This window comes from Epinephelus lanceolatus, chromosome 22 (assembly GCF_041903045.1).
Source record: "Epinephelus lanceolatus isolate andai-2023 chromosome 22, ASM4190304v1, whole genome shotgun sequence".
NCBI lineage: Eukaryota > Metazoa > Chordata > Actinopteri > Perciformes > Serranidae > Epinephelus > Epinephelus lanceolatus.
In genome coordinates, this window is record NC_135755.1 from 13,450,092 (window position 1) to 13,463,884 (window position 13,793).

General features: G+C 41.2%; 2 protein-coding genes across 2 annotated transcripts; one reads left to right on the top strand and one right to left on the bottom strand.

Moving 5' to 3' along the window:
- Positions 1-473: 473 nt before the first annotated feature.
- Positions 474-3,672, bottom strand: smim20 (small integral membrane protein 20). Its single transcript, XM_033610307.2, has 3 exons — positions 3,479-3,672; positions 2,228-2,284; positions 474-1,364 (listed from the first exon to the last, which is right to left on the bottom strand). Exons 1-3 carry the CDS (start codon positions 3,585-3,587, stop codon positions 1,321-1,323), a joined length of 210 nt encoding a protein of 69 aa, XP_033466198.1. The 5' UTR covers positions 3,588-3,672; the 3' UTR covers positions 474-1,320.
- Positions 3,673-3,715: 43 nt separating this feature from the next.
- man2b2 (mannosidase, alpha, class 2B, member 2) lies at positions 3,716-13,793 on the top strand. Its single transcript, XM_033610306.2, has 19 exons — positions 3,716-3,951; positions 5,285-5,431; positions 5,606-5,711; positions 5,798-5,970; positions 6,316-6,431; positions 6,555-6,732; positions 6,870-7,068; positions 8,108-8,298; positions 8,557-8,722; positions 8,985-9,121; positions 9,285-9,562; positions 9,663-9,854; positions 9,931-10,174; positions 12,040-12,150; positions 12,236-12,428; positions 12,504-12,650; positions 12,742-12,854; positions 12,981-13,098; positions 13,489-13,793. The coding sequence occupies exons 1-19, from the start codon at positions 3,742-3,744 to the stop codon at positions 13,590-13,592; spliced, it is 3,123 nt and encodes a 1,040-aa protein (XP_033466197.1). The 5' UTR covers positions 3,716-3,741; the 3' UTR covers positions 13,593-13,793.

Below are 13,793 nucleotides of genomic sequence, written 5' to 3' on the forward strand. Positions count from 1 at the left end.
CAAAATTTGTCTTTAGTTTTGATTTAGAGGGGCTGTAAAATCGACATGTCATGTTAAGGAGACACACCCAATATCAATATTATTTAATGAATTTATTAAAAAATAGAAAGCTTACCAGTACTTGAGCAGCATTTACACCTTTTTGGAAACCAGGAAGTGAGATAGGAGTCTCTAGGATGTAGCGAACACCTTATATGCCTGATAAAATAAGGTTATCGTAGAGTTTAAAAATATCAGGGACACATCTTCAAAGGGCTAAAAGTTTCACACAAAAAAATATTTTTTTAACAAAGATGTCTACAGCAGTACATTTTTACACTGGCCTCATCAGAATATACTGTTAGTGTTAGATTTTGAAGCTTTTTAACACATTTTTTTTTATTGTTTGAAAGTGTGAACTCTTGTCTGGACCAGGCTATTTTCTATCACAGTGCAAGTTTGAAGTTTAAAATAACAAAAGCAGATCAAAAATATTTTAGAAATCACATTTATTTCATGTAAATAAATCCTTTAAAAATAATGTTTCACACCCAAAAACAGTTTTTTAGTGTGTTGATAAGTTACAATTTTGAAGGTTTTTCTCAGCAGGACATGAAAGAATGGGTGATAAATGAAATTAAATAAAATGTTTGTGGCAATTAAGACCTCACAAATTCAAATGTACCACAATTGAATGTCTTTTAAAGCCTAATATTTATAAAACTGAGGACATTGTGACACTTTTTAAGGACCTGCAGACACTTCATCTTGGACGTTTAAAACCTGGGTCTTCAACAGGGGGTCAGCGACCCCTAGAGGGTCCTCAGAGTTACTGCAGGAACATTGACTGACTGAAAGACACATTAACATGGATCCAAGATATTATAAGCAAAGATTCATGCTAATTGTTACCCATGATTCCTTGTGCAATCATATTAGCTGATAATATCATATAATCTACATAGTGAGGGGTCCCTGCTCCGTCTCTCTTTCAGCTAAAAAATATTAAAGACCCCTGATTTATAAGATAAGTGAATTGTAGTAGAAAGTAAACATGACGCTACTTGTCTCATGTCTGTCACCCTCTGTGTAGATTACTTTGTTTCACATCACCATACCCATCAAAGCAAAACTGATATTAACAAGTCATTTAGAGATTTTTTTTAGATGAATGAGCTTTACACTTTATTTTTAAGATTTAAGGAAACACTTAACGACCAAAAAAACAAACACACTCTGGAAAACATTCACTCACGCGCACACCAAGCACTCATCAAACAGGCGCTCTCTGATAGAAGTCCTCATCAGTGTCAGTGGGATCAGTGGAGCAGTCGCTGGTCGTCATTTGCCTGCAGGCTTGAATGGATCTGACCATATCTTCACACCTGCAGATTAACAAAATAAACAGTGTGAACATGTGTGTAGCAGCAACATTACACCACTGACACCTCTCACATCTAAAGACAATGTGCGCTTTGAAGTTACACATGATAATACTTTGCAAAGACTGAATCACTATCTTTAAGACCACAGCTAGATTCCCTTTAAGATTATTCATCCTCCTTCTCCTGGTGTATATATTACAGCAAACTACCATCAAGAAATACGACGTATTATTAATTCCTTACGTGTCTATAAAAACACATAACTCACATAAGAAAAACAAGACAAGAGGCGTCATATGTTGACAGTATTTTTGCCAATTCGGCGTCTGTATTTGTGTAAAAACTTTTCAATTTTGTCATCTCAACTCGTGACCACCCTCTGTTGGTTAGCTGTGCTATTTTTAGTGGGAGGAGACCATGGAAATAAGAAGATAACTGCTTCATAAATTAGGATTTGTCACTGAAATTAGTGCTGGTTGGTGGCTCAGATACATGAAGAATTAAAACTCTTGTCTGCTCCAAAACGCCATAGACTTCATGAACTTAAATATTTGCACGAGCCAAGACTAAAAAATGTTGTTGTTTTTTCTAACTATGATAGACAAAAAATATAAAGGAAACAGAACTGTGTTGAGCCGGTCCATGTGTGTATGACAGACGTATGCATGAGAAGTCTTTGCAAAATACATAAAATCCCATTAAAGTCCAATATCTTCTGACTGATTGCAAAAACAAAAAAGGATGATAACCCCAGCACACTGTCTTGCTCACTATTGGTACATTCATCTACAACATTTCAGTCTACACAACCTTCAGCAGGTATAATACACCTGTTCAGACATAACTCTACTCTGTGCTCTTACCGACAGGTTGAACATCCGCCTGGTTGACTCCTGCCCGGTTTGACTTTTGGACACTTCCTAGCAAAGAGAGAAAAGTACAGTATTCTCAGAAGAAGATTGTGGTGGTCAACATCAATGTCAGGAACAAGAGTTTCACACTGCAGCTTTGTCTCTCTCCTGTGTCTGCGGAGCTGTCAGTAACACTGGAAGACGTTTATCCACGATCTGCTGTATATCCTGACTACAGCTTTCCATCTGAGCTGGCCACAACTATAAAGACTGTCCAATAAGTAGTGGTGGAAGACAATAAAATCACTTATGGTCATGTTTTCTAATGTTTGTTAAAAGCCGAGCAGCTGCGTTTTGCACTAGCTGAAGCCGTGAGATGTCTTTCTGGCTCAACGCTGAATACAGTGAGCTGCAGTAATTTAACCATGAAGAAATTAAAGCATGGATGACCTTCTCAAGATCGTGCTGAGAGAGAAAGGATCTGACAGAAAGAGGACTGGACAATGCTTGTAATTTGTTTTTCAGAGGAGAGGTCACTGTGAAACACCACAGCAAGGTTTGGCTGCAGGTTTGACAGTTGCATTTATCTTATTTTCTATGATCTTACATGTTTATTGTGCTTACTTACAACAGCAACTGTAACGTATGCCAATTTTCCCCTGGAGATTACTTAGTTACTTTCCACCACTGCCAATAAATAGCTGTTTAAAACACAGTGAAACCACTACTATTTAGCTGGATGAATTTTTGTGGCATCACTCTGTCTTTCAGTATTAGTTGGGCTAACTAACTTACATGTTTAAGGTTTGAGAATAACAGAAAGAAAACATCACTGCAGTTAGAAACTCCTATTTCTGGCTTGCAAGTTTAAGTGAACACTTTTAACTCCAGCTACATTTAGCTGTATAGTTTATATAACATTAAATTTATGTTTATTCTCGTTTACTATTATTTGTTGTGTGTTTTGGGAAGATAGACCCCCAATATAATATGTGAAATGAATGAGAAAACACTGAGAAAGTGCCATGAAACATGTTAGCTAACTAGCATGCTAGCTAAAACAACCTATTAGCCAGTTAGCTAACGCTAGCTAGATAAAGCTAATTATTCGCCAGGTAAATCAACATTGAGCTGAGCTGTAGAGCTGCCTGCGAAGAATTAAGCACAGTGCTAAAGCCTTTACACGCAGAAACATATTAAATGTCATTATTAAACTGTCTTTATGTGTAAATGAAAGTTTAATAAAAGCCGTTAGCTACTTACTGTACTCATCTTTGTGCGCGAGCGGGTAGAAGAATATGGGGTAAAACGCGGCGGCAACGGCCGTTACAAATCCTCCAAATATCAACGCTATTCTTTTATTTTTAGACATTTTTAATGTTGCATGAGGTGAAACACCCTCACCTCCAAGTGTTCGCAGTGTTTACATTTAATGTTTCCGGTTTAAAGGTCACCGAAAAACACGCGTTAGTTAAAAAGTGGCTAGTTTGGTTCTTCAGGGCTTCCGTAGCGGAGTCGTCAGTCACATGCTGCAGCACAACAATAATAAGGAAGTCTGTGTGAAGACTGGAGAAGTTATTGATCGTTTGTCTCGTTTTATGAGATATAAAATGAGACTTTTAGTGGTTTTTGTGCTTTTTCTTTTCTGCTGTTGCTCAGCAGGAGGAAACGAGACCATTCAAACGTTTGTTATTCCTCACAGTCACATGGATGTTGGCTGGGTGTACACTATTCAGGTAGGTTTCTGTCACCATATTCTCTGTATGAGGTGTTAAACCGGACAAGAACATAGTGCACAGCCTCTCACAAACCGTGCAAAAGTTTAAGGCAGGTGTGAAGACCTTGCTGTGCAGTATAACTACCTTGTGACACTAAACTGTCTTCCACAATCTCACCCTGGAAGCAGAGTTTGGCTGTTCCTTACCCAGTTTTAAGCCTCCTACACAGCTGTTTCAACCTACATGTGACACTGATGATCATCAGCAGCTGTTTGGTATAACTGGTTAATCATATATATGACTATGATCTTACAAAATCGTTGACTTTGTGGAAATTACTGTTGTGGAAATGGCATTTTGTCACATTTTTTGTCTCATATGTTGCCTTGCTAATGTCTCGCCTAATTTAGCATTAAATATGCACAAAATACACAACATAAAATTCAGGGAAAGTTGTCTGAGCATTAAGCTTGTTTACAGCAGTGTGCTGAGTTCACATTCAGTGGCCTAGAAGGACACAAATATATAATAGCAACTGCAATAACGTGATAAAAAAGTCCATAAAAACAAATAAGAAGCAGCAATGTCTGTCAAGAATTATTAACAGCATTAAAAAAAACAGACTTAATAGTTTTTTTTACACACCAACTCAATGTGGTCTTCACAGGATCAAAAAAAAAAAAAAAATTAAGCATGGCTGAATGAACAAAATCGGCAACAAAGAAAATATAGCAAAAACCACACATAAAAGGCCACTCATTCATTTTTCTTTGTTCCTTTTGGTGTCAAGTTAAGTGTGATAAAAATAAAGAATCACCCATATATGAGTAGTAGCAGAATATACTTTTAATTAAATAGGTATGTTTAAGTGCAAACTCGAGGTACTTGAGTGCTTCCATTTTGTGCAGCTTTCTATTTCAACTTTACGACATCTCAGAGGCAAATACTGTACTTTTTACTCCACTACGTTACTCTGAAGATTAATTTTCTTATACCTTTTTTATCCAGGGAAAACCATGTGTTGATGTTAAAAGTTTGTGATAAACTGAAGGATGAAGTGTTCCTTTATGTGTGGGGAAAATTCTCCTGCTTCTTAAGCCAAATAAACTCTTTAAAAACCCTGTTGGATCAGCTGAAAAATGCATCGTCACAAAGCTAAAAACAGGACTGTTTTCTTGACAGCATGAAAAGATGACTCTTTAAGAAAGATCACAGGACAGCCACTCTACATCTACAGCAGTGAAACAAAGTGTAGTGGAGTATTTTTACAGTGTGGTGTTCGTACTTTTACTCACGTCAGGGATCTGGATACGTCTTCCACCACTGCTCATGAGTGTGCATCTTCCCACAGGAGAGTATGCACGCCTATGCAGCCAATGTGTACACCAGCGTGACTGAGGAGCTGTCGAAGGTTGGAGACCGCAGGTTCATCGCTGTGGAGCAGGAGTTCTTTCGGCTGTGGTGGGACACTGTGGCCACGGACTCACATAAGAAACAAGTAAGGAAACAAGATGGCTTAATACTCTGTCTGTACTGACATGAAATAGTCTCAATTCTCTCAACAGGATACTCTGGATTCGTACTTTCAAACAAAGTTTAATCAGTGAAAAAATTGTTGGAGTGACCCTTTAAATACTCAGTGAATATTTAACATGCTTGGTTGGCTCTCCAGGTACGACATCTTGTAAAAGAGGGTCGACTTGAGTTCATCATCGGGGGCCAAGTGATGCACGACGAGGCTGTAACTGATCTAGACGATGAGATACTACAAATGACAGGTAGCCCAACACATGTCCACCCTCTGTAAACGTCAGTTTGAGAGAAGGAGACATGTTATGAACTTTTTTTCAATGTGCTGTTTCAGAGGGACACGGTTTCCTCTACGAGACATTCGGGGTGCGTCCTCAGTTCTCCTGGCACGTGGATCCATTCGGAGCCTCTGCGACCACGCCGGTGCTCTTTGCCCTGGCTGGGTTCAACGCCCACCTCATCTCCCGCATTGACTACGACCTCAAAGACAGCATGCAGAAAAACAAGGTACAAGTTGATGCTTCGGTCCAAATACGACTGCCATCAGTGAAGGGATTATTATTTAAAATTCACAGCTTCAGTGTTGAAAACCCAAAGAACACACCTCTTAAACTGCTTTTCTTACATTTTTATCAGATAAGTAAAATCAGTTAAAAAATTTAATACCTCAATTCATCAAGAATTTTTTTCCATTTTTGGATTCTTCGTCCATTCGTCCAAAAAAACGTTTTCTTGATGAATTTAACGTAACACAGGGTAAATAACTAATCACATTTTTATTTGGGGGTTTTGTATTCCTTTAAAATGGCACCTAATAGTCACAATAGGTTGTTTATCTTTTCTTTATTACAGAAACTACAGTTTGTGTGGAGAGGTTCTCCCTCTCTAAAAGAAAAGCAGCAGATCTTCACTCACACTATGGACCAGTTCAGCTACTGCACCCCATCCCACCTGCCATTCTCCAACAGGTACTCCATGTTTGGACTCGTTCTTGGTAACAGACAGAAGTGTCTTTACTCGCCATAATTATACTATACATACTCATAAAATTATCGAAAAGACATAAAAGGAAATCTGTTCTTACGTCTCAGCTCTGGTTTCTACTGGAATGGAGTTGCCTTGTTCCCCGATCCCCCGAAAGACGGAGTTTACCCCAACATGAGCCTACCCGTCACCAAGGAGACGGTGCACGCCTACGCCAAGACGATGGTGGAGAACATAAAGCAGAGGGCTGCATGGTTCAGGACGAAACATGTGCTCTGGCCATGGGTGAGTAAACGGAAACTAAGCATCAGTTTATAAAGCTATTAGAATTAATTTTCTTCAACATACCCTTGTGTCTCTGTGCACTTAACTAGTACATGAACATGTCACTAAAATCCCGCTGCACTCTCCTCATGTTTCAGGGCTGTGACAAGCAGTTCTACAACTCATCTGTCCAGTTCAACAACATGGACCCTCTGATGACGTACATCAACCAGAACAGCAAAGAGTTTGGGGTGACAGTCCAGTACGCCACTCTGAGTGAATACTTCAAAGCCATCTACCAATCAGGTCTCGTCTGGGAGCTCCGCGGCAGTGAGGATTTTCTACCATATTCCACTGGTGAGAATCTCTTGCCTTGGTGACAGTAGACGTGTAGTTCGGGTAAATGGCCACTGAGTTCCCGTCGTAAGCAGGATTCGGTCCTGGGATTTTCCCAAGATCTGCATGCAGCCTCCATCATAGTGCAATTTAGCGATGATAGCACAAGGTGTATCCCCTGGCTTCCTCGCCACAAGACTTCAGTGTGAGTGGTCAACTTTTTCCTCTCCATCCATCTGAAGTGTCTCTCTTAGCAGTTCGGACAATGCCATGGGTGAACTGGAATCCGGTTGTTCTGGTACTCCCACAAGTTGCACATTCCTGCCTCTCATCCGTCCTTCCATGTCCTTATGTTGTCCTTTCAGGTCCTCCATTACCTTTTTTGAGATAATTCACTGTAGTTTGGAGGGAGACCACTTCGTCTGACCAGATTGAGAGTCCTCCCTCAATGTCCTTCACGCCCCCCTTCCTTTGCTCGATTTTGGATCCTACAGCTGCGGCGTTGTACACAATTTCGGCCTTCACCAATTGCAGTTCACTTTTTAGAGCGTCAAACTCTTCAGTTAGGGCATTCTACAGTTCCTGCCTTATCACCGCCAATATATCGGATCCCAGGGATGAGAGGATGTCCGACTTTATTGCCTCCAGGTCCACGTTTGTAACCTCTGACTTTGCCTTGGTAGCGGGTTGGATGGGTCTACCTGGAGTACTCTGTGCTGAGGCTTCAGGCCTTGTGCTGGAGGAGCTGGTGCACTTGTACTTACGGAGACATGCCGTTATTTATAACAATGATTCTCAACCAGCGTCAGAGTTTATAACTTCCTTGTCATGAATTCAGATAAACAAAATAGGATTACATGCAGTGGATGCCGTTGCAGTGTCTTAATATTCCCAGCCCTGAGAAACACGTCTTACTTCATGTCTTGCTCAACAGCACCCCCCACTGGTGAGAAAATCTATCCTAAAACATGATACGAAGCATCACCAGCTTCACATGACAGAACGCAAGGAGCACAATTTTTCTGTTGATATCATCTACTGTTACTGATTTATTCCCTAGAATCACACCAGGCGTGGACGGGGTTTTACGCCTCCAGAAATGTTCTGAAAGGAGTGGCACGACGGGCCAGCTCACAGCTGCACGCAGCGGAGACTCTCTTCACCCGGTACCGAATCAGCTTCCCTGATGGACCTGTGGCGAAAGACTGGGCCCTGGACAAACTGAGGGCGCTTCGCTGGGCTGTCTCAGAGGTAATCTGTCGAAAATATTTGACTCCTTAAAAGGGTAAGTTTGGCATTTTTCAACCTGGACTCTATGTTGCCATGTTTTTGTGTCTGAGTGACTATTCCGAACAACTTCTAAAAGCAACGTCAATTTATGTTTGCTATAAGTGCTTGTTTCTGCCACTGACAGCTGTCGCTCACAGTCAAATACGTGATAAAGATTAGAAAAATGAATTAGTATGTGTTTTTTTAACAGAAAATGTTATTTACTGGTGTGTGTTTTAGGTCCAGCACCATGACGGCATCACTGGCACAGAGTCTCCCAAAGTGGCAGACATGTACCTGCAGCATCTCATGCAGGCCATGATGGGAGTGGAGGAGCTTCTGGCCGCGCTCTTCCTGCTGCCCCACAGCCTACCCAGCATCCTCGGCAGCCACTACCACAGACAAGGTGTTAACATTTTGCAAGGGGACTGCAGCTTACTTTAGCATGCTAACATTGGTGCTTTGAGCTAAATGCTAAGAAACAGAAGTGATAGTTTACCCCCTTCGCTCACTGTGGAGGCGTGTGAGAAAAGCAAAGTTGTCTTCACGAATTAAGTGTAACACAGGGTGAATACTTGATATACAAATGACCATCTGGGGGGTGAAGTATTCCTTTAAACATATGAGTTACTGTCTAAACAACTGAGTCTTATATTTCCTCCTGCCAGCTGTTCATGAGGCTTTGGAGCAACATGTCATCGTTTACAACCCGTTAGCATGGAACGTCACCACTATCGTCAACGTCACTGTAACCTTCCCCACTGCAGCTGTCTTTGATGATGATGGACAGCCTGTCCCTGCTCAGGTCATTATTGACAACTGACTAACAAATGTGTAAATGTTTTGTCTTTAAATAAAAAGTATGTACTGAACTGTGGTTACATGTGGCAGCTACCAGATAGCGTGAAATACAGATGAGATACAAGATGAGAAAATCTATGTTATATACTGAATACTGTCTGTTACAGATCCAGAGGTCAGCACAGTCCATTGTGACCTATGACCTTTTCATTGTGGTGGAACTTGGAGGCCTTCAGCACAGGAAATACCTGATTAAGTTCTCAGACAGGAAATGCTCTCATAGGTTCAAGTGTGGCTCAACTTATGAAGCTAAAGGGGTTTTGTTTGAGCGACGCAACATCCGGGACTCGGCGACAGCAGGGAGGAGGCTCCTGCCTGTTCTGAGTGACTGTTACAAGCTGATGTTTGACCAGGATACAAATCTACTGCACAGCATCACTTACCTGTAAGATTTAAGAGATCATGTTGCACTACAGTACATGCAGATATACTTAAGTAATATAGTACAACTCTCTGACCTCTGACCTCTATGTCATGCTTTGCAGTCAAGAAAAAAGACGAGTAAGGATGACTCAGGACTTCTGGGAGTACCACGCAAACGGGGATGTAAAAACAGGGCCCATCTCTGATAACTACATCTTCAGCGCCAACAGTTCGGCTGTGCGCGCTTACAAGGCTGTGGAAATGGAGATCATCCCCGGGAAGATTGTGACTGAGATCAGGCAGCGCTTCTACAGGTGGGTAACTGATCAGTTGTAGTGCAGTAAAATGAACCATAACTGTGGCATTTACTCTTTACAATGCATCTTATAGAGAGGAGAGTGATAAAGACTACACCTACTCCATCACCACCCGAGTCCCAGCATGCTTTGGGAGCAGACCGCGGTGTCGTAGGCTGGAGCAGATGTACTCGCTGGGCCCTCTCCATCTCAACACAGAGGTCGTCCTCAAAACCAGCTCCTCCTTGAAGAACAACAGGACCCTGTTTACAGATGACAATGGCTATCAGATGTTGAAGAGGACATACAGGAAGTTCACTAATAACACTTTAGCAAGAGTAAGTCCCTGGATTTATTCAGAATAATATATGCACACTAGTTTTATTAAAATTCTGTCTCTTTAAGCACCCTCTTGATGTGATTGGTCAGCGTTTGCGGGTCTTCCATGTTTTGGCGTCTCTGCACTGCCAGATGACTGTAACAAGGTATCGCGGCGCAGATATGTTCTAGTAGGAATATGATCTGACAGAGGGAATCAACTGAAAAAATCAGCAACCAAGATGACATGTTTTGCTGATTTTAGCATGTAGCTACATGTAGCAGTGTACTTGCGCCCAGGGAATGACTGGAACAGAGTATAGCTATACTATCTACCATGAAATATCACCAGTAAAAGCTTCTAAACCAAAATCTTCACAACTGGGCATGTTCTAGACGGAATATGACTGTAAATTGGGAAAAAATGAACAACACTAGCTACCAAGATTAGCTGTTTCCCGTACATTAGCATGTAGCTACAAGTAGCGGTGGACTTGCAGCCAGACAATGACTGTAATGGAGTAAACCAGCCATTTTTTTCTGTGGAATATCATTAATAAAAGCGTCTAAACCAAAATATTTACACCCAGATATGTTCCTGCATGAATGTGGTCCAAAATTGGGGAAATATTAACAACACTGGCATCCAAGATTACATGTTCCCTGACAATAGCATGTAGCTACATGTAGCAGTGTACTTGCAGCTTGGAAATGACGATATCGGATTATAGCAGTATTTTCTACTGTGAAAAATCACCAATAAAGCTTCTGAAACAAAATATTCACAATCTAACATGTTCCAGCAGGAAATTGACAACAAAACAGAGAGAAATTAACAACATCAGCAACCAAGACTACATGTTTCCTTGATGTTAGCATGTAGCTACATGTAGCAGTGTACTTGCAGCCGCGAGAATGATTCCAATGGAGTAAAGTGGCACTTTCTATTGTGAGAAATCATCAATTAAAGCTTCTAAACCATAATTTTTACACCTGGACATGTTCCAGCAGGAATGTGATTTGAAATCAGGGAGAAAATGACATCATCTGCAATCAAGATTACGTTTCCCTGATGTTAGCATGTGGCTACATGTTGCAGTGTTTGTAATGTAAACAGCTGAAGTACCATGCCTGAAGCAGATGAACATATAAAGGAATCTGTCATGATCAGTTACCAGCAAATCATGTAGTTTTGCTAATGTTAGTATGTAGCTACATGTAGCAGTGCACTAGCAAGCAGGGAGTGACTGTAACAGAATATAGCAGCACTTTCTACCATAAAAAAAAATCACCAATATTCACAACTGGGCATGTTCCAGACAGAATATGATCGAAAATCGGGGAAAAATGAACAACATCTGCAACCAGGGTTTCACGTTCCCTGATGTTAGCATGTAGCTACATGTAGCAGTGTACTTGCAGTCCACAGCGGTATTTTTTACTTTGGAAAATCAACAATAAAAGCATCAAAACACAACTGGACATGTTCCAGCAGGGTTATGATCCAAAATCAGGAGAAATTAATAACATTGTCAGCCAATATTCCCTGCTTCCCTTAGTTAGCACGTAGCTACATGTAGCAGCGTGGGCTATGTAATGTAAACGCTTTCAGTAGCTTGTCTGGATCAGATGACCATTAAAGAAATCTGACAGAAGCTTGTCACAAAAGTAGATAAAAACGATGGAAACAGTATTCAGAACAGTCTGAAGCCTGAGGGTTTTGCTTACTGCGATCATGTTGATATACCTTTACCTCATTATTTGAAATTTTGGTCATATACATCCAACACTGTAACATTATATATATATGACAGAATAGAAGGGAAGATATAATAGGCCCAATTTAAATGAGTAGAATAATCTTATTATAATATTCATTTTGCAGAACTACTTCCCCATGGTTCGGGCAGCGTACATTGAGGATGAACTCAGCAGACTGGTGCTGGTCAGCGACAGAGCTCACGGTGTGTCCAGCCAAGCTAATGGACAACTAGAGGTACCTGAAGGCAACACAAATATTTATCAGTCTGTCTCTACCTACACAGAAACACATGTCAACCTCCTGTTTCTTTCCCCCTCAGGTCATGCTTCATCGGCGTCTTTGGAACAACTTACCCTGGAACCTCGGCTACAACCTGACCCTCAATGACAGCACCGTCGTACGACCCACCCTGTGGATGATGCTGGGCTCCATCAGTGACACGTCCAAGCTTTACCAGAGGGAGGCAATAGAGCTGCAGCACAGGCCTGTTGTCATGCCCATCGACCAGCCTCGTGAGTGCTCATCTTTTTAAAGGGGTTTTAGGGGTTGAGTTTTTATCAGTTAATTTGTTTCTCTTGCACACTCAGAGAGGCCCTGGCAGAAGAAGGAACCCAGAGGAAGTTCTCCTTTGCGTCCAGTGGTCCTGCCACCCAACCTCCACTTGCTCAGCCTCAGTATCCCTGGATGGAACTACAGCTCTGATCACGATGTTCACCTCAGACACGTAAACTCAGGTCGGCCGTCAGAAGGTTTTTTAAGTCCTCGCTGACTTTTCTCAGGGGATTAAATTCTAAAAAAAAAGTTTGTTGTATGATACTCATCTAGGTAAGGACTTGCACTCGGAGCCAGACTACGACCGAGTCCTGTTGAGAATCATGCATCTCTTTGAGGACGGAGAAGACCCTGAGCTTTCAAAGCCGGTCACCATAAACCTGAAGGTGCAACAAAAACCCGTACTGTCTCCATATTAATGTTATCATGAGGAAAGCCTCGGATTGTGATATTTTTAAAATAGAACTTACATCATCTTTTTCTTTTTCATTGGTCATTTCCTGTGTGAACAGGAAGTTCTGCAGGGCTTAGGGGAAGTAAAAGTGCTGGAGGAGCGTTCTCTCACAGGAACCTGGGATATCGCCCGTCTGCAGAGGTGGAAGTGGAGGACCGCGGACGACTTCGAAACAAGTGGGAAATTCTTGGTTTTGTGTCATTGGCATTTAAATACATTTAAAATAGGGATGTTCCCTGATGACTAATGTCCCTGACGTCTGAACGGAAGTTTAAACTTAGACATGTCGACCAGTCCAAGAGTAAGAAAACTCAATTTAGTCTCTAAGGTTAAACATTGTCTTGTTAGCTTAGTAGCTAACAGAAGCTCGACTAGGAGGACATGAAATTTTAGCGCAAATTTGACTGTCTAGTACTTCTGGTTTCGACAAGCAATGGCAACAGTGCTCAATTGACTGGTCGCGCACATCCCTAATTTAAACAATCTTATATCAATATGTACATTTGATGAAATTCTAGTTCTCTCATCTCTGACGTACCTTGTTGTTTGTGTTTTCTTCCTCTCAGGTAGCGAAAGGTGTTGCGGTGTCAGAGATGAGCCTTTCATTGTGACCATCTCGCCCAAAGAGATCAGGACCTTCTTCGTTCACTTCTCCTCCAGGAACTTTTAGACTGTCTTCTGTGAAGAGAGTCGATATGTAGACATGATATGACAATGCTTTTAAAGGTTTGATTTTTTTGCTACACTGATAATTAATGCTCTTTTTGCACTTCACGATGATTATATGAGAAGCACCGATGTGTTGATGAGGTGCGTGTTCTCACTTAGAGTCCCTGTTGACTTGCACTGAATAAAGTGATTATTTTTGTCA